This window comes from Volvox carteri, assembly GCF_000143455.1.
Source record: "Volvox carteri f. nagariensis unplaced genomic scaffold VOLCAscaffold_60, whole genome shotgun sequence".
Classification (NCBI taxonomy): domain Eukaryota; kingdom Viridiplantae; phylum Chlorophyta; class Chlorophyceae; order Chlamydomonadales; family Volvocaceae; genus Volvox; species Volvox carteri.
In genome coordinates, this window is record NW_003307603.1 from 259,396 (window position 1) to 278,691 (window position 19,296).

The following is a 19,296-nucleotide window of genomic DNA, read 5'->3' on the forward strand; positions in this document are numbered from 1 at the left end:
TCTGAAAGGTCGGCCTGTGCCGCTTTCTGGATTGCCGTATACTTTTGACGTCTGGTACGACACTTCACCTAGTCTTTCAGCCTCGCTGCTCTCTCCTCAGACTCCCACTCTGCCAGCTGAAAATTTGCATCCGATCCAAGTCCTCGTCGTCAACTGTTCTCTGCTTGCGCTTGCTGACTCTGGAGCCAGCGACTACTTTCTCTTTGAGGTGAAGCGGCTTGGGATGACACCTAGTACCTGTACTTAGTCACACATTACGCGAGGGAATGGGGATAAATAGGCTATTTTAGGTCGGGTTACTCTGCGGCTTTCTGTGGGACCTTTGTGTTTGTTGTTGCACCCGTACGTCTTGCCTGAGTTGCCTGCACAGGCCACATACGCGGGACCATTGCCCCCGGGAGATCCCGGGATCGATATCTGTTAGGGTCATAAATCCATCCGATGGTGGAAGGTATTGCGCCCCTAGTTGATGGACGGTGGTGACCTGGGATAAAGTTAACCTGCGAGCCGACCAGGAATGGAGTTGGGCCGCTGTCGACCCGGCAGATTCCGTTGGATGCTGGTGGTGGGTGCGGAACCTGAGCGATCCACTGAGAAGTTGACTAGAGTGACTGGATAAGGGTGCCCCGAAATACCGGGGAAGGCAGGGTTTCGCAGGGTGGCTGCCACGGGCGAAGATATACCCCCCTGTTTCACACATCATACGTCTTAGGGTCCTCTACGTTTTCGGGGCAGGGAAGTGTCCTTAGTTTCGAGTCGTGCATTCTGCAGATGTGCCATTGCGGAGCGTAGCTTTGCAGAGCAGAGTACCTCTCAGCCGGAGCCGCAAGGTCATTACGTTGTAGCCACGCTTTGTCAGCATGCATCACCTGAACCCATAGGTCGAAAAGCTGCTGTAATGCTTATTCATAAAGGTGCGCATGGTCTCTTAGTTTGGCCTACGCTGCAATTCAACTCTGTCGTTACTGCTGTTGACTCATCGGACCCTGAGCTGCAAGCCCTGTGTATGTTCCACCTTGAGTTGTGTTACCCTCCGAAGTAGCTAGCGGACACAGGCCGCCACCAGTGGAATGTCCGGTAGCGCAGGCGTGTCTCATTCCGGACACCACAGCCTTTACATTCGTCCTCATGATCTCAAACCAGGCAGAGTGAATAGGGCAAGCAGCATCCTTTCCTGGTTTGCAGCCTCTCCTTTCTCCCTTTGGGTTCCCAACATGATGGCCTTGCTCAGTGTGCATTTCCTGTACATGAGCCTACACATCCTGTAAGAAGGGGGAGCAGTTCATCCTGCATGTTGTGTTTCTTATGTGCAGGTTACATAACTGGACACATTTGTGCGTGTGTGTATCACGCAACGGACCCACATGCAAATTACCGGGTGTTGTAGCACCATGTCGGCCGCTGGCCTCTACAGGTCGGGGCAGTAATGATCCACTTGAACTCATTGATAAGCTCCCATCGGTATCGGGGACCCTGGCCCTTAAGAGGAAGCTTCGAGATTAGTGTTGGCTGATTGGCAAACCTTTCAAAGAGCTTGTTGGACACCGTGCACTCAACCCACAAAGGGTGTTTGATGATATTTGTAATCCATGGATACTCTAAAGGGGCAGAAGTTCATCGAGAGGAAAGCGCGAGTCTAGCTGAGCCTGGCACGATGGCCCAGCCACCCTTTCCTTACACCAACCTGCATCGCCAGTTAGAGATCCCGCCCCTTACACATTCCGTACAGGGCCCATCTTATCGTCTTGACCATCAGCTAAACGTTTCGCTCACCACGCGTTTCATTCGTATTCCGGTAGGTCGTAGTACTTGCGTGCTCGGCACCTGGTTGCAAGCAGTTCGTCGCGCCCTTCTCAAGCGGCATGTGCCCAAAGGTTCATGAATGAGTGTCCTTTATTAAAGGCATACGTTAGGATGACAAAGGAGAAACGTATGTTTTGGGGTATAGAGGTGTCGACTGTCGAGGACCAAGTCTACAGGGCGGCGGGACGGCAAAACGATGAGGTTAACCAAGTGCGGAGGAGGGCCTGAAGCTAGTATAACCTGCTGGGTGTACACTGGACTACGCTGGAAACCATTCGAGGCATCTGATATAACTGCCGGCGCTATGTGCCACCTAACAGCTGCGTGTTCAAACCCGACATCAACACACTGATAGTTGGACAAACTGAGCCTAGCATCTCGCCAAGTCATATGCATACCAGCGCTTCAGCATCAGGGAGAACCTGAGACCAAAGCTTGGTGCACTCTTTTCCGATTACGGGATGAACCATGAAATTCGGTTGCACAGTACAAATGGCTGGCCGAACTCACATTACATGGTGGTAGTCTTCTCTGTAAATGAGCTTGCACTTGTTCAATACATCTTTAACTGTCAGCGTCTGTGTGTAAACATCCTTTGGGGCGACGCTTGTTATAACATATGTCCTGCGACGATACAGAATGATAATTGGAATGCGACTTGGAACGGGTTGACCATTTTAACTGTAGGAACAAATGACACTAGCTACTTTAACAAGTATGAGGCGTAGCTCTGTGCCGAACCCTGCTGAACTCGTCGAGGGACCTGATAACGACGCCTACCTGTTTGAAACGCCGGCTGACCTGCTATGTCCTATCACACATGAGCTTTTCTATGAGCCTGTTATTAATGCCGCCGGTCAAGTTTATGAACGAGCCGCTATTGAAAAGGCCATGGCGCATCGGCTGGTGAGTTGGGCACGTCAAATGCGTAGCACCAACTGATTGCTCAAAATGGGTTCATAGGATGTTTAGGGGGTTGGATGCTGCTCCGTGCATGTGTGTAATTTCTGCACCCAGGTGGGCTTGAGCCGGGTGGGCTCATTCCCTGACCTGGCACGCTCCACAGGTCGACTCATATGGTTTCCCGTGCCATCCTATGTGATTATCCTCCATCGTCTACGCTTTACCCTTCCCTCACCTCATATCTGATTATCCAAGCAGGTGGACCCCATCAGCAACCTCCCGCTCGAGACAGCCGCTCTCACCACCGTCTGGCCTATGAAGAGCAAAGTACGTTAAAAACCCTAATTACACGCCCTCCTGCTCACATGTAAACGTCAGATGGCCATGGGATTTATCGGCGTTTTCCTGTTGACGCTTGGTCGTCGTCGGGCCATCCTCGTGACTATTGCAGCACACGCATGTATGCCCATGTCCACGTCACGCACGTATGCCCATGTTGCCCTTCTTCGTGCTAACCCATCGTCCGTACTGCTTGCTCCCTTCCCAACTCTTATAAAGGCTGCGGCCTACCGGGAACGTGCTGTACGTGGCTGTGTGGACAGGCTGTGTCGGCCTACATGCCGGTCTCCCATTCGCTACTTGCGCCGGGCCGCTGAGCTATCAGCCGGCATTGCGGCCGTCAACGGTGACTCACCGGGGGGCGTGCTGGGTCTGCCCGGCATGACAGCAGATGTGATTGGGTATCTGATCACGCATCCCAGCAGCATATACGACTTCCAGGTGCGTTTCTAACGTCGGAGGCATCTGGCTATGCGTGGATGGTGCCTCTCAGTCACCCAGCAGAGTCCCGGACGGACCGGACCGGCGCGGTCAAGTTCTTGCTTCTGGACCAGATCTCCGGGGTTTCGCGTGCTTTTTGATATGCACCCTGCAATTTTGCTTGAGCTGATAGAGGCAACCGCATGCTACTATGCCACCAGTGAATTGCGATCGGGGTACTTGCATCGCCTCATCGGTAGCTTAGGGGGCTGTGTGCGCTGGTTTTGAGGTTGGGCCGGTTGAGTGTGCGCCTGCTACAATGTGCGCTCCTTTTTTGGGGTGTAGGCTTTGAGCCGTTACGCCGCTTCACTGGCTTCTGGCGGTCGCCGGGACCTGGCAGCGGGCGTCTACACCAAACTATTACACCTTGGCGGAGACTCCCAGCAGCAGGTGGAGGCGCTGCAGGGGCTGCTGGAGTGCTGGGGCCGTCCAGAGGAGGAGGAGGATCAACGGTTGGTGGAGAAGCTGGCAGCACTGTCGTGCGGCGAGGGGCCGGAAGGCTGCCGGCCCGCGCGCTTCGTTGGCGTGCTGTTGGAGGCGGGGTTGCCTGAGGCGCTTGTGTTGCGGTTCTGTGAGCATATCCTCAGTGCTAATGGAGCGATCCATGGGTCGGCGGTGAGTTGTAGCGGGGGCCTCACGACTCGGCAACACAGCTGCAGCAGCGTGGAGAAGTACGTTGCCACTTGCGTTGGCGTGTCTGGGGCCGCTGTAGCTGCAGGGACATGCGGGTATTCTGACCTGCTTTTCGTGTACACCAAACTGCGTTGCGGACAGCTTGAGGCAGCGCTGGCGCAGCGTCAGGGAGGCACTGGCTGCATTACGGAAACGGACTGCCGACCAGCGTGTGCGGGGCCCGCGACGGTGCAGCATCATGAAGGCAACGAGGGAAAGGTGCAGGAACGAGGGAGAAAGTCACGACGGCGTTTGCAAATTCAGCGGGCAGTGTGTGCTGGGGCGTTTGCACTGTTAAATTTATCGGGTTCCAATGGGCCATTTGCTCGGTTGTTAAAAGCCGCCAGTGTGCTGTTTCTACTCAATCCGTCCACAAACTTTGTTGACGCATAGTCGAACGTGGTCGATGGTTTATAGGAGAATTTATCAGCATGAGTCTGCTTTCATTTATGCAGCGCGACAGTACTTCTGAGGCTGCTATTAATGTTTCATGCATCCAATTTTGCTAACATGCATCTGCGAGTATGCACTCGCTGCAATTTCGACCCTGGCGGCTTACGCTTGCATCCATGACTCAAAACCATGAGCTCCTGGTTCTGGGACAGTTCGGAGGATGGGCAGGATGGTGACAGTGAATGGACATGCCATCCAAGCTTGGTAAACTCACAATTTGAATCCACATGGACGCTGCTGGTTTCGCCTGGTTTCGCAGGCAGTCCCAGCCTTGCTCGACACACGTGCATGAGTCACACGTATAAGTGAAAAGCGTTCCATCAGGTCATTATCAAATCACATCACTACAGTCAGATACTGCATATCTCGAAAAATGCACCGCGCGATCAGCAATTTTCCAACTGTATATACTGCTACATCTCCGTCACTTAGGAAGTCGCAGGCCCGAAGTGCTAACAATGCAAAAATGAACACCCGGTGCGCGCACGACTCTGTCATTAGCTCCGCACGCCACTAACCCCATACGTCACAATTCAATGAAACGGCGACAGAGGGCACGTGGCGAGGTCCCACGTTTAGTCATCGTAAGGCAATAACGCGATCACAAGCCAGTCGTCCGGACGCTGGCCGGGGCACGGCCGTACAGGAAAATAGACAGACCGGCAGCCAAGGCGGCGCCGAACAGCTCCGCAGCTATGTATAGGAAGGAGACGCCGACGTTGCATGTGAAGACGACGGCGGGGCCAATCGTACGAGCAGGGTTCAAGCTCGCGCCTGTAAACGGGCCGCCTGTAGAGCAAAAGAAAAACATTTCCTTTCATGTGGAATCATCGTATGCGCCATTCCCTAGGCTGGAACGAAACGGCGTCAGGAGGAGGACAACTTGCACAGTATCCGCCTCACCTGAAATTGCAGCGGCGTACAGCGAAAGACCAATAGCCAGGGGAGCAGTATTGCCGTGGCCGGGCTTGGCAACGGCCGCAGCGTACACGGTCATTACAAGCAGGAAGGTCATCATCGTCTCCCAGCCAAACACGTCTCCATTGCGCACACCAGCTGCTGGGCCAAAGCAGCCAGGCGAGCCCGCGCCAGCACCAAGGTGGAGCGCCGGAATGAGGCCAGCGTAAATCAGTGCACCGAAGATGGCGCCAAGAATCTGCGTGTACACGGCGGACCCAATGAGATAGATACGACCAAACTTTCTCACAGAGCACCATCACGGCGATCGGAAGACCTATGATACATGCAGGACAATGGGTGAACATTGGCCCGCCAGTCCGCAATGTATCATTACACCTTGCCCATTCAACCCATGTGCATTTGTGTACTGCAGTGCACGCAGTACACGTTTCGCTCGGGTTGCATACCTGGGCAATCATGTATAGTAGGCCCTTCCACCACTTCATATGGCCCGTGCAGATGAGCGCAAAAGTGACAGCCGGGTTAATGTGTGCACCAGAGATATTTGCGAAGGCGTAAACTGCACGGGAAATGTAAAGGGCCCATGACTGTAACCCATGAAGAACCGCGGGTCGGAAGACCCGAAGTTGCCAAGGCACCAAAGACAGGCAACAGGCATCAGCCTCGTGCGGTTGAACTTACTGACTGCAACTAACGCGAAGCCGTTAGCAGCTGGCGCTGTAGTATCCTTGGCGGGTGCAGAACCACCGAACATTTGGAACAGCAGCGTTCCAAAGAATTCAGCCATTAAGCAGCGGGCAAACTCATTCTTGACCTGGCCTGTGACGTCCAAATATGGGCGCAGCTTCTGCCTGCAGTTAAAAGGAAATCGAATCCCTGTGCGGGCCAAATATTTCCGGCTGTTTTCGGGGAAGCTTACATGACACCAGCCTTCTCAAGGTAGCGTTCAAGTACCACTGGCAGTAGGTCATCATCGTCCGCATATTTGGGCGCCCCTGGCTGCTTTAATCCTTGGCTGCCAGATGTGCTGCCCAACTCCACCAACCCTGCGCCTTCGTCATGGAAGTTGCGGTCATACTTTGGTTGAACCTCCAGCGACATCCTGTGCTCAGGGCAGGGCGAGATGAACTCGTTAAAGAGGCCCTAACATAATCAAAAGTGGTCCACACAAGCTTCGTTTCAAAGATAATTTTGGCCCATGTGCAGGCGCATAAATAAACATCCCGAAAGACAGTCGCTATGGTGATAAGCTATGCCTTGCAAAGTTGGCAAGGCGGACCCCCTTGGGCAATCAAGTCAGCCAGTCAACGCTGATCCCGACAACCGGACATACTTGCAGATGCGCTGGTCCTCTCCTCTGCAAAGCACAAGGCCAGGGCTCTGTGTGACGAAAGTTTTGCTTCTGTCTGCGGGGACCTTTGGATACGCCGGTAACACCGACGCCTCCCTAACAAGGTCTGGAAAAGTGTATATAAGACAACTATATCTAGTGGATTAATAAAGCACTCTTGGGTTGTATGCAATGCACAAAATGGATTTTAGAAACTGCGCAGTGTACGGATCTTCCAGGATGGAAGCATGCTAAAATCTGCATGGAACCTTCAAAGCCAGGTGCCTTTACTCTTCTCAAGTTCACCTTTTCGCATTTTTGCATATCTCCTCATAATGGTACACGCATGTCGGGCTCCTGCGCACCGGGCCTTCGCATCCCGCTCGGCCCACAGCCGCAAGGCTGTCGTTGTGAGGGCGAAACTGAGCGCTCCAAAGGTGAGTTGATGTTACGAAACTTTCCATGTGCCATGGAGGCCCTGGAACGGCTGCCGCAAATGCGTGAGCTCCCCGTCGACGAATGCGCTGAGGTTTCTGCGCTGCGGCGCTTCTTGAAGCCCAACTCCGCACAGTCGCTCCATGGGATGCGGGTTGAACTGGTTAGCCAGCATCCATGAGTCCCCTTGCGACCGGGGCGAGGCGTGAAGTCCCCACCCCAAGGCAGTGCCATCCCAACCAGTAGCAAACCACGATCCACTGCAAACCTTGACGCAATTCCCTCAGCAACCAGCAGTTCCCAGTTTCTTTCACTCCCCTCAACGACCCCGCAGCCTCCTCGTGAACATCGAGTCCCACCTTCCCCGCAGGTAACATCGGCTTTTCCACGTCCCTCTTTCCCACACGCGGGTCGCACACCTCCCCTCGTCCTCCTCACCAACCTCGCCAGCCTACAATAAACTCCGCTCAGCGCCTTCCACTTGCCATGACGGTGCCGTCCTCCGCCCCTGTCCTGCTCCCTTTTTCCCCTGCGGCTCCTTTCCATCCCCTCTGCAGGGCCCTGCCGCTGTCAGCGCTCCCCTGGCGGCGGCCGCTGCGCTATTGCTCACCTCCGCTCCCGCGCTGTGCCCGCCGGAGCTGCTGCTGCTGCAACCGGCCCGCGCAGATGACACGTCTGAGGTCAGTTACTTCATGTAGGCCGAAGGACGGTTGCAGGGTCGCCGGCCACCTTGGGGCTTTAGCTGACAGCGTAGCTGGACAACAAGCTGTCTACCTGGCTGGCCAGCTGGCGCGCGGGATGCGGTTTGGCTGCGATGAAGGGTTGGGTTGGATCCGCAGCGTAGCTGTCCGTCCCCTGGCAGGGAAGGGGGGAAAGGTACCGGGTAGATTGGCTGGGTCGCGGCCAGATCAATCCCCGGCGAGTTTGCAAGCTGCGCATCCCTCTCCTCCACTTCACGAACCAAGCGACCTCCTCGGGGCCCTTCCTTTGGCACCCTTCCAACTGCCCCACTTAAAGCCATGTGGACGTGGAGCCCCTGCCCACTTTCTCCAGCCCTGCTTGGAACCTGTTTCTTCCCACCATCACCTCTGCACGGATACCGTCACACCGGCCCTGGTCTGCGGTCGGATCGCTGCAGGCCCTTGTGTCCATCCGCATCGACCCGCCAACATGTGTCCACCTGCGAGATAACTTTTAGTTTGCATCTCCCTATTTCTTACCCACCTTTGCCCGCCTCCTGCACGTACATACATACGATGGACACATGCAGGAGCTTCTGACGCCCTATCAGCGCCGGCAGCGGGAGCTGGAGCGGCGTCGGGAGCTGCTCCGTCAGGCGTAAGTCCCCACCACCGCCACCACCACCGCCGCGAAAATCCCCATTCCGTTCGACCCGACTCAGGCTGTTTGGTGTGCGCATTCCTAGTTGTTCTTTGGTTGTGGTTGTCCGAGTCCGACTCCACCCCACTATTTTCAAGCCCCAGCCCTTTGGGATGCAACTCCTCACTGTTGTGTAGTGTGCTGTGCTGTGCTGTGTGCACACCTGCAGTCGGGAGCAAGCGGAGGTCCGGGCGGGCGGTGAGGCGGCGGAGCCGTCCACGGCTGAGGCCGACGCAGCGGTGGAAGCTGCCAACGGTACGGCAGCGGGTGAACCCCGCGGCCATCTGGGTTGGGCCCGGGTTGAGTCGGGCCCGAAGCCGTGACCTGATGGATAAAGGGGCGGCACACACGCGGCCCCACATGCCGCGCTCCCTCACGCCATTCACATCACTGTGTCGGCCCTGTCGTGTGTATCATGCATCCACCCCCTGCCGGGGTGGGCTCCAGTGTTGGTGGTCTATGACGCTCCGTTAGGTCTGGCCTTCGCGACCTTCAGAAACCCACGTCCGTTTCCCTTGCTGCGCGCATATGTCTATCTGGCTCGGAATCTTGTGGCTCTGGCCACCTCCGAAGAGCTGTTCCCGCGCGGTTTAGGAAGTGACTCCCGGAGGCAGGCCTTTTTGACCACCGCGAGCCCGAGTCTAACACGAACGAACGAACACACAATGCTGCTCCTTTCCTTTCAACTTCTGTCAACATCGGCGCTTGGCGCTAGTACTCGATCTATCGCACCACTGTGCACCGCCCGACGCTTACAGTGGACCGTAACGTGCCCGTGGCACCACTCTCTTACCACATCCTCCTCCACATTCTCATCGTACCCCCTGCCGCACGTCTCATCTCCCCTCTGCTCCTTCCTCCTCCGTTCAGCGGAGCGCCGTGCCGCCGCCAGCCAGCTCGCCTCTGAGCTAAAGAGCTCCGCAGCGACCGCTTACGAGAGCAGCACCACCACATCACGATACCGCGGTTTCGGAGGCGGCTTCAGTGCTGCACCGCCGCCGGCGGCCGAGCCATCAAAGGTGAGTCCCCGGAGTCCTCTGGCAGCTGTAATAAACGGTCCAGCAGGCCCGGCAAGCAAGGTGGGACGTGGGAAGGGGCCTCGAGCCATGCCGGGGTGAGGCGGCAAGGTGGCGTCGGACCAGGTTCAGGGGTGAAGGGTTGGCGTGGAGGGAAGTGGGTCGGGACGTCGTGCGCCGGTTCGCACAGGCCCCAGGAGCTTGCTGTTAAGTTCCTGAAGGATCCCCCTTCCCTCCCCGGGGGCTCGGGGCCTAGGACCTAGCGCTCTTAATGTACGCTTTGCGGCTGACGCGGCCCTCCCCACATCCTCGCCTGTGCAACCCTGGCTTGCAGCCCGCATCCATCGCCGTCGAGGTGAAGCCGGCGGCAGCTCCGGCGGCGGCCAAGAAGGATGAGCCCAAAAAGCAGGCCCCGCAGCAGGTGCGGGCCTCTGTGCGCGCCACGAAATGAGAGATGTAGCCGCTTCCCGACCCCAACCCACACAAGATCACCCACCAGTCTACCAGAACATAACACCGGGAGGTTTGACGTCTCGGAATCTCTGAGTACGCGACTCCGCCCGCATTTTACCACCATGTCACCCTCCCCCCCGGTGTCGCTCACAGGCTGCTGGCAAGCAGAAGCGGCGTGGCCCGCTGCCACTGTTCCTGGCTGAGTTGCTGGTTATGGGCGGTTTTGCGGGAGTCGCCTTCGCTGTCACCAAGTACTCGGATCAGACCGGCAAGGCGCTCGCACTGGCGGGAGCTAAGGGCAAGGAGCTGTACGCCGCGGCGGAGCAGGCACTGGGCAAGGTGCAGCAGTCGCCCAAGTGAGGTGTGGCGGCCAGTAGCGGCAGGGCAGGACATGGCATGGTCAAAGCCGCTATCAAGGTGACGGCGCAGCTGTGCAGCGGTACAACGCGTTGAGGTGTTTTTGCGAATTGGAACCGGGTATTTTTTTTGTGGAAATATCTGTTAGTGAGAGGTACCTCTGTGGTGGCTGTGCCGCGGGCCCGGGGTATGCCGTCGCTTAGGTCGGGCAGAGAAGAAGATGGGCCGCTGAGGTTTATATCGGTGCAAGCTGCAGGATAGCTAGCAGGAACGGTGCGGAATGTCTGGAGCTGGACTGTTCTTCACTCAGGGTAACAGCGAACCTGTTGGTTTGGTTTGTTTGTTTGTGAGTGCACTGGTGGACTGTAGCTTTGCTTTTGGCTTCTGCTGGCTGGTTGGCTGGCAGGCCGGCTGGCTGCCTCTACATTCGGACGTGTGCCCCTCGTGAGCAGCTAAGCGTGGCGTCCTCCTCCTCACGTGGGAGTTCACGCGGTGGTGTCAACACCTGTACATGTCAACAGGGGGGTATGCTACATGTTTTTAGCTTTGTGGAAATGGTTAGGCTCCTTGCGTATGCTTTCCCTCTTTCATTTATTAAATACTGTCACTTTAATAAACCCAGAGCTTCTTTCCATCTACATTTAAATGTGCGGAACATGCTTTTACACCGGCAGCGCCATCCATGCACCTTGTGAAATAGGCTGGATAGGCTTAGTGGACTGTCTTGGCCTCGCAGACATTGGCCTCCAGCACCACCACCCCTCCGACGCGCATTGGCCAGACTGACCCCACTGGCAGCGCACCACACACACGACCCGTAGGACGCTGGTCATTCAGGATAACTCCATCTCTGCTGACGGGGGCTGCACGCTGCTCACTGCCCTTTCGCTTGAGACGCGATGTAGGTGTTTCACACGTGCTCACAAAACGCTGCCGTACGGCACTGCACTCTTGCTATTAATTTTCATCGATTTACCGCACAACGTCCCCCCTTGCGATTTTCGTTTTGTTACTCGGGATAGAGTGAGCCCAGAGCACATGTCGACGGCCCTTGTCGACATACAGGGTCAATGCACGTGTCCTCACGTTTCAACGAGCGTTACTGTATTCGTAGCAATAGCTTAATCCCATATCGTCGTTAACATGCAAACAGCAACACTGCAACGACAAAAAGCTCATCCTTACAGATCCTCTGTGTTGGAGGCAACATAAAAAAGGAGACACTCCTGGTACCAGCAACACCCGAAGCCACCAAGTCCTCAAGTCCTACAAGCTATAACCCAATCTCATGATGTGGATCCCGCCCACACGCCAGCTACACTCCAAGTTGCTACTCCTGCTCCGGCTTCTTCTGCTGCACCTGCCCGCCTTGTTGAGGTGTTCGTGCCCCGGGCGCAGCCGCCCGCATGGGGCTCGCATTGGCCGCCGCAACCGCCGCCAGACTCCCCACAGGAGCCGCACGCGCCGCCACCGTTTGGCCGGATGACCACCTGCCCCATCACACATCGAATGCACACGCGGCGTGTTAGCGATACCAAAACGAAATACAACTGGGCTCCTTCAACGTCCCGCATCTATCTAGCTCTATTGGATCTTGTTTCCTATTACAGAACTTGCAAAGCGTGTGCGAATGGAACGAGATCCCGCGGTTTAAACCATGCACGGCGGAGATAGGTGCGCAAGGTGAGTGCTTCGCAAGGGTAACCGTGTTTGCAGCGGACAGGAGCTAGTTTGTACAGTAACGGCAGAACATGTCCTACATACTTGGGGCCGAGGTCGCGATTTACGCGAATATTCAGCATTACAGTAATTCTTAGCCCTGAAGGGCCGACACCTGACCGCCCAGTGAACTCGCGGAGTGCAATGGTGAAGTCAAGAGGTCAGACCGAAAACCAACTTGACCATCTCAAAATGCGGGCCAGGTAAGTAAGTACGAACGTAATAAGGGAGTTGTCGGAATCATACCTGAGCTGCTTAACCTGGCGCCGGACGGCCCGGCAGTGGTGGTGGTGGGTCGATTCCCTTCTCCAATACATAGCTGCATGCTGCAGGTCTCTTCCAATTCAGCTGAAAACCAGCATCCTACCAAACTGTGGGCATAAAAGCTTAGGTTTCGCCCGAACGAGATGAGAAACTGCTGATAGCGCTGGTGTTGCCTAATCTGTTCTTTCTTGCGTAAAAAGTTGGGGGCAAATCAATTTCTCTAAGGCTTTTCGTGACTTTCCACACGTTTCTGCCCCACCTCACAGCTCTCCTACCTACCTGCCATAGTCAGCCACAAGCAAATCAAGGAAGGACGGCAGCAGTGAAGCGATGGCGTATCGCGCAATGAGGTTGCCCGCCATACGCAGCAGCGGCCGAGGCACCGTCGCAAGCGCTGGCGGCAACATCACAGTCATGGCAACGTCCACACTGCCCACTAGTAGCGCAGTGGCGTCCTCCTCCGCGGCGGCGGCGCCGCCGCCACCGGCAGCTACAAAAGGATTTGCGGCGGCGGGTTCGCCGCTGAGTTGGGCTGAAGACTCCGCCGCCGACGGCGGGCTCGCTGTCGATGGCAGGTCACCCTGGGCGCCGCTGCCGCTAGTGCTGTTGTTGCTGTTGCTATTGGTGTTATTGGTGGTGGTGGTAGCAGTGCTTATGCTGCTACTGCTGGCAGTGCTCTCCGCCACATGTTGTTCGGAGGCGGCGCCGCTCAGACTGTGTGCCGCTGTAGCAGCCCCCGGCGGCATAGAGGTAGCGGCAGCAGTAGCGGAGCTGTTGACCGCCGGACTGCCGTGCACTGCCGCGGCGCCATTCGTAGACGGCGCCACTGCTGCTGCTGCCGTCTCTACCGCCGTCGTCGTCTCTGCCGCTGCCGTCGGCTCCGTCGATGGCATGATGGCCCCCTCCGTGCTACTGCCGACGGTGCGTGTACTGCTTCCTCGCCCGCCACCGCTACCGCCTTCCTGGTCCTGGGTCGCTCCCGTCGCAGCTCCGGCCAATCCAGTAGCCCGATACGCCGCCATCGTACTTTGCACTCCCACGGCGGCTGAACTCCTGCTACTGCGCGCCCCAGCCTCCTTCAACCCGTCCCGTGATCGGACGTCAGCACTGCCCAAGGCCGACCAGGACGTGCTCCCAGGTCCAGCAAGCGTGACATCGCTGTCGAGGGCGTCTGCGCCTGCAGGACGTGCGTCCGCGTCGGCTTTGGCTGACGACGTCGTCGCCACTGGCACTACCGCTGCAACCGCTCTTGCCGTCACCGTCGCCGCCCCCGTGGGTGCGGAGGCTGCCGTACGACTGGTTCCGGAGCCCGACTGGCCGCTGACTACTGCTCTGCCCCACTGGTTCGCCGGTACGTACAGTACGGCATCTTCAACGAAAGGGGCCACACTCGGCAGCTCCCGCGGCGAGCCAGCAGGAGCCGCGGTAGTCGCAACCGCCACCGCCGGATGCCGTACATTAGGTGGCCCTGCCGCAACTGGCAATGGTCTTGCTGCTGCTGCCGAAGCTTGCGATGCGGTCACGGGGCCTGTTGCTGGTGCCGGCCCCATCGCGGCAGTGGATTGCGAGGTGGCGTCAGCAGGTCCTCGACCGGCTTCCGCGATGGTCACGGCGGCGGGTGAAGCTGCGGGGTGCGCGGGCCCGTATGCGGCTGGCGGCCATACCTGCTTGCCGCCGCCGTCACCGTCACCGGTGCCGCTGACACTGCTCACATCGCCGTTCCTACATGCCGTGTCAGATTCCTCCACATCGCTACGAGTATCGCATGTTGTGCTGCTGCTGCCGCTGCTGCTCCGACTGATGTTACTGCTGCTGCTGCTGCTACTGCCGGCCCCATCGTGCCGCCTGTCTGTGGGGCTGCTACGAGCCATGTCCCCGCTCATGCTTCTATTGCTACTGCCACTGCCACTGCTGCCCCTGTCAGGGCGGTCGCCGTCGTGGTGGATCCCCACAGCAGCTACTGCCACAGGGGGGCCGCTAGCGGCACCCGGTGGTTCCGTAGAGGAAGGAACCAGCCCAGTGGCCGTACCCTCCTGGTCGTGTACGACAATCTCAAGCTGTGATACATTAGGAACGGCGCGGGATCCCGGCGGGAAACTGCCGGCCGCCATTTCGACATCCACCACTTCCGCCGCCTCGTACGAGCCGTATGCACCGTGCGCAGCCCGGTGCCGGTGTCCACCGTCGACAAAGCTGCCGTACCTGCTTTTTTCCTCTCCGGCTCCGCCGCCGGAGCTCGATCCGCTCGGCCGCCCCGAGCCGTCGTCAACGCCGTCCACATCTATGACTGTTATGACAATGTCGTCCTCATCGGCGTCAGACCTGGCCGGGCTTCCTGCGTCGCCACCATTGCCGTACGACCCCGTCGCGGCAGAAGCTGCCCGCTGCCCGACTGGCGACGCATCAGCGCTGCCGCCGCCCCCAACGGCGCCCAGGTCAGCGGCTGCCTTGCCGCCGCCGCCGCCACCGCCCCCACCGCGACCCCCCGCCCTGGCCCACATACGCTTTATCGACCTGCACGGGAGGGGACACACCGGCCCAGGCTTTGAAGAGGTAGCAGAACCCCCACCAACAACCCTCTGCCTCGGCTGGCTTGCACGCCACCCACCCCCCCTCCGCCCTCGGAAAGACGTCCGGGTACCCGGGACCCGGGGCTCAGCGGGGCCCCACGGGCTGCAACCTGAAAGGCCCAGGACGCGCCCGGAGCGCGGGGACAGCCCCCCCCGACCTGGGCTCTGTTCGGCCCACCTGAGGGGTCGCAAAGTGGGCACGGGCTTGTTGCGCAAGGTGGCCTTCATGGCGAGTTTGAAGTCCGCATCGAACCGTGGGTCGCCCACCTTGAACTGGTCCGCGTAGAAGTGCACCTGTACGGCAGGGAATGTGTGGGTGGGTGGGTGATCGATGGGGGGACGCGGATGTGGAACACACACACATACACACCGCAAGGCCTACCCCGCACATACATACATACATTACGTACGTACGTACATACATACATACATACATAACATACACACACCTGGTTGCTCCGGGTGTCTAGGGACACCCTCACGGTGATTTGCGGCTGCAGCTCCAGTCCCACCAGGTCGAACAGGGGAACACGCAGCACGAACACGTCCGGGGCGGAGGGGGAACGGGAGATCCAACCTGGATCCAGAAGGGAATACTGGTCCAGGGGCAGCGCCAGGTAGGCGGAGAGGCTGCGAGGGGGGAAACTGGGGCCCCGGGGTTCCTGCGGGTTGTGGGTTGCGGGTGGGAAGGGGAGAGTGGGGGGGAAAGGGGGGAAATCATATGGTGATGATGATGATGATGATGATGATGATGATGATGATGATGATGATGATGATGATGATGATGGTGATGATGATGATGATGATGATGATGATGATGATGATGATGATGAAGATGATGATGGTGATGATGATGATGAAGATGATGATGAAGATGATGATGATGATGATGATGATGGTGGTGGTGGTGATGGTGATGAAGATGATGCGAGGAGCAAAGGCTAAACTACCAATGTCGTCCAAAGCACCTAGGGTGGTGGGGGGAAAGGAGATTGGGGAAGAGGAAAACCAGCGACTACGACACACAGCAGGAGGGGGTGGAGATGAGCCCTAAGGAGTTGGGATAGCGTGGCCTAGGAACCCTGGTGGTAAAGGCGGGTGAAGTTTAGTGCGCCTAGTGCCGTGAGGACCCTGGTGATGGTGGTATTAGTGGTATTGGTCCAGGACTGCCAGAAGGCCTCTGCCCCGTGTTGAGCGGCCTGTTCGGAGGCCCTGGATAGGGGTTCCGAGGGGGTGAACAGCATGACGGGGACACTACCACGCAAATTGAGGGATCGCGATCGGGCTGGGGAAAGGCGCATCCCTGGTTGGCCTACTTTTTTAATTCGTGACGCATATGCTTGTCGTGATGCATGTGAAAGGGTTGTATCAGGGTGCCAGGTATAAGACGTGCTGCGTATAAGATGTGCACTTCTGCGAACCGCGCGAATGCACGTCCAGCCCAGGACACATGGCTTAGCGAACACTGCATGTCGTTACTACGCCTGGTTAGGATGCTAGAAGGCGAGGCACAGACAAGGTGTGCCAGCAAGCCAACGTGCGTTGCAATTCGCCGGGTGTTACGCTACTGTAGGCCGAACCAGTTCGTGAATTGACTGATTGGGAGGGTCTTACCTTCACGAGCTTTTCAGTGCTTGCAGACGCCTTAAACGTAATGGGTTTGCCGACAGGCTGGACATCAACTTCCATCCCACCCTTAGCGTCTGCTCGCCTTGCACGTTGCCGCTGGCGTCGTTGCTCATGTTCAAAAATCAACTTGTTAATTATCTGAATTGCGTGCTCCAGCGATTCAGAGCCAAAACCACGCTGCCGGCTATGCACAACAACCGCCCTCCTACTATCGCACGCCTGGATTGTCAACCAAGGTTGCGCTCTGTAATTGATGCTCTCTCGAGCCGAATAGGCCATGGGCCTTGGCGACATGGCCGAATAGGCCATGGGCCTTGGGAAGGCTGGCTTATCACATACTTTAAATACATACTTTAAATCGTAGGTATGCCCTCTGCCGGTGCCAATAAAAAACCCTACGAACATTCCCCAGGTTATGCATCATTCTCCGAAGGCTTCGGAGCGACGGAGGCTCTAAACGTTTCTTACTTAGTAACGCCCCGGACCACTTCGTGCCTCAAGTCTTTCAACCTCCACGAGAATGAGCTCCACGCTCTAGAACAGATCTAGGATGCCAAAGGTTATTATAATATAGTAACCAAACACCCTACATGCACACGCTATAGCACAAGGGCTCTGGCAAAGTTAATATATGCATAGCATCACTTGGTCACCCGCCATTTCGCCTCCTGGCTTTCCTCGGGCACAACACCTCAACGCATCAGCGCCCGAGGTATTCCCGGCCCCACCATCAGCTGTTCGGACTCGCAGTCACACGCCAAGTCCCTTCACTCAGCACGGCCCCTGACGGCCCGAGCACTCGGGCCACAACCTCATCCCCGGGCCGCATCGCCGACACGCCCGGTGGCGTGCCCGTGAGCAACACGTCGCCTGGCGCCACCGGGAAGTGCTGCTGCACGTATTGCACCTGTTTCTGCAGGCTGAAGATCATGTCAGCAGTTCGCCCTGTCTGCCTTCGCACGCCGTTTACATCCAAGGTGAGTACCAGCGACGCGGGATCCACACCTGTCGGAGCAAGTGGAAGTGGAAATGGACGTGGAAGTGGACGGTAGTACAACACCCCAGGCCCAGCCCCAGCCCCAGCCCCAGCAGCGGCAGCGGTGGGCTCATCAGCACACACATGTGCACGCAGCTCCTTCGGCATCCTAAGGCAAGAGACACCACGCCTACGAGCGGTACAGCCTCCTGTGTAGAGCGACCCTCCGCCTAACTGGCCCTCGGCTCGCTAGTCGGTCAGGACGTGTTTGGATTGCGAACTAATGCCCTCCCCCCCAACAAGGTTATAATCGAAGTGTAAAGTGGTCGACGGGCGTTTCGTCAAAATGCGCCGCACAGTGTGTTTCCCAGTCCGGACTGTTTCCCAGTCCGGACTGTTTCTCAGTCCGGCCCCGCCTGAAGGCCATTCATTGCATTTCTGTCCCACAGACACATATCCCACCTAGAAGACTGAAGGGTGGCCCCAGAGGTGTCGACCCTGTGAAGCTCTTGGCGAGCGTCCACGGCCATTGCTGCTTCTTGAGTTGCGCCTGACAGGAGAGAGAGACGGAGGAAGCGAAGGGGGAGAGAGACGGAGTGAGCGAAGGCGAGACGAGAGAGAACGGGGGAGAGAGAGGGAGACAGCCAAAGGCAGCACAATAAAATACTGGGAATTAGAAGCACCTTTGCGAGCTCAAATTGCTTGACAGACATGGACAGACAGACAGAAAGAGAGCCAGACACACACCTCCGCCAATTCCTGCCCGCGGCTCAGATCATTCATACACACACACACACCTGTACATCACGCGCCGTAAGGTCCAGTGCCACCGCCGCGCGAACAGGGCTAAGGTCCGCTCCCAGTTCAACTGCCAGCTCCACCTGCAGTTGGGCCGATGGGGCATATCAGAAGGGCATTTTGACGGCTGCAGAGCAAGTGATACGACACCGTAAGTTAAATCTTTCCCTCCAAATAAAGGCGAAAACACGCACACACTTAAATAGACGCACACAGATACACATGACTTAGTCGTTGTGCACATACACACAGACTATAACTACCTCATGGTGCACGTCCGTCGACCAGCTCGGGAGCAGCAGGTCTCCAGGAGCCACTGCGGATGTGCCCGCCTTGAGGAAAATCATGGGAACGCTTGGAACTTCGTTGCCCAGCTCGCGGGCGTGCTCAGCATAGTTGCGGCCGATGCACCAGATGTTGCGCGGCACAAAAAGAGGTGGGGACATAGAAGCTGCTTCCGAAGCACCGGAGGAGTGACGCACTGTTGTGCAGGCGGCGCATCGAAGTGCGTTCAAGGCAAGGTGACCACCTGCAACCACGAATTGTGTAGGGTTTTGCGCTGGAACAAGGGGGTGAACGCTGGAGGCGAATGGAGAAGAGGAGGGCAGATAAACGAATGAAGTTCATTTCCGAATGTTGAAATCATGACATGATCAATAACGCGTTGGAGCGGGTGTAAGTCTCACGCGCATGTCGGATTCTTCAGTGTCCTCACCTTCCGAAGCACGAAGCTTGACAGGCCAGGCATGCAACATGCCATAGGCGCATGTAGATAGAGTTCGTAGCATGGCTTTGCTA

General features: G+C 57.3%; 4 protein-coding genes across 4 annotated transcripts; 1 reads left to right on the forward strand and 3 right to left on the reverse strand.

The window, feature by feature from the left end:
- Positions 1 to 2,407: 2,407 nt before the first annotated feature.
- VOLCADRAFT_107192 (uncharacterized protein) lies at positions 2,408 to 3,977 on the forward strand (the record flags this gene model as incomplete). The annotated part of the gene is made up of 5 exons (XM_002956310.1): positions 2,408 to 2,709; positions 2,821 to 2,835; positions 2,965 to 3,033; positions 3,265 to 3,486; positions 3,811 to 3,977. Coding segments are annotated over exons 1-5 (684 nt in total), but the record flags the coding sequence as incomplete, so codon positions are not given.
- Positions 3,978 to 4,088: 111 nt separating this feature from the next.
- VOLCADRAFT_77078 (uncharacterized protein) lies at positions 4,089 to 7,071 on the reverse strand. Its single transcript, XM_002956369.1, has 6 exons — positions 6,905 to 7,071; positions 6,491 to 6,673; positions 6,253 to 6,422; positions 6,018 to 6,130; positions 5,554 to 5,806; positions 4,089 to 5,439 (listed from the first exon to the last, which is right to left on the reverse strand). Exons 2-6 carry the CDS (start codon positions 6,670 to 6,672, stop codon positions 5,252 to 5,254), a joined length of 906 nt encoding a protein of 301 aa, XP_002956415.1. The 5' UTR covers position 6,673; positions 6,905 to 7,071; the 3' UTR covers positions 4,089 to 5,251.
- A 4,421-nt stretch (positions 7,072 to 11,492) lies between these two features.
- Positions 11,493 to 17,095, reverse strand: VOLCADRAFT_107195 (uncharacterized protein). Its single transcript, XM_002956370.1, has 6 exons — positions 16,710 to 17,095; positions 15,545 to 15,757; positions 15,274 to 15,389; positions 14,555 to 15,039; positions 12,805 to 14,149; positions 11,493 to 12,032 (listed from the first exon to the last, which is right to left on the reverse strand). The coding sequence occupies exons 1-6, from the start codon at positions 17,031 to 17,033 to the stop codon at positions 11,873 to 11,875; spliced, it is 2,643 nt and encodes an 880-aa protein (XP_002956416.1). The 5' UTR covers positions 17,034 to 17,095; the 3' UTR covers positions 11,493 to 11,872.
- Positions 17,096 to 17,454: 359 nt separating this feature from the next.
- VOLCADRAFT_97355 (uncharacterized protein) lies at positions 17,455 to 19,286 on the reverse strand (the record flags this gene model as incomplete). The annotated part of the gene is made up of 5 exons (XM_002956371.1): positions 17,455 to 17,729; positions 18,163 to 18,250; positions 18,498 to 18,581; positions 18,762 to 18,979; positions 19,214 to 19,286. 5 exons carry the CDS (start codon positions 19,284 to 19,286, stop codon positions 17,455 to 17,457), a joined length of 738 nt encoding a protein of 245 aa, XP_002956417.1.
- Between the last annotated feature and the right edge of the window lie 10 nt (positions 19,287 to 19,296).

Bases quoted from the DNA above. Each gene is read 5' to 3' on its own strand.
- VOLCADRAFT_77078 (XM_002956369.1), bottom strand. From the start codon at position 6,672: ATGTCGCTGGAGGTTCAACCAAAGTATGACCGCAACTTCCATGACGAA. The intron at 6,131-6,252 runs GTAAGTTCAACC...TTTCCCGTGCAG, and splicing joins CTTCGCGTTAGTTGCAGTCA to TTTACGCCTTCGCAAATATC. The intron at 5,807-6,017 runs GTATGCAACCCG...GTGTACACGCAG, and splicing joins TACTATACATGATTGCCCAG to ATTCTTGGCGCCATCTTCGG.
- VOLCADRAFT_107195 (XM_002956370.1), bottom strand. From the start codon at position 17,033: ATGGCCTATTCGGCCATGTCGCCAAGGCCCATGGCCTATTCGGCTCGA. The intron at 15,758-16,709 runs GTAAGACCCTCC...CACAACCCGCAG, and splicing joins GCACTGAAAAGCTCGTGAAG to GAACCCCGGGGCCCCAGTTT. The intron at 14,150-14,554 runs GTACGGCCACTG...CGCACCCCGCAG, and splicing joins TGTCGTACACGACCAGGAGG to CTTCACCCGCCGCCGTGACC.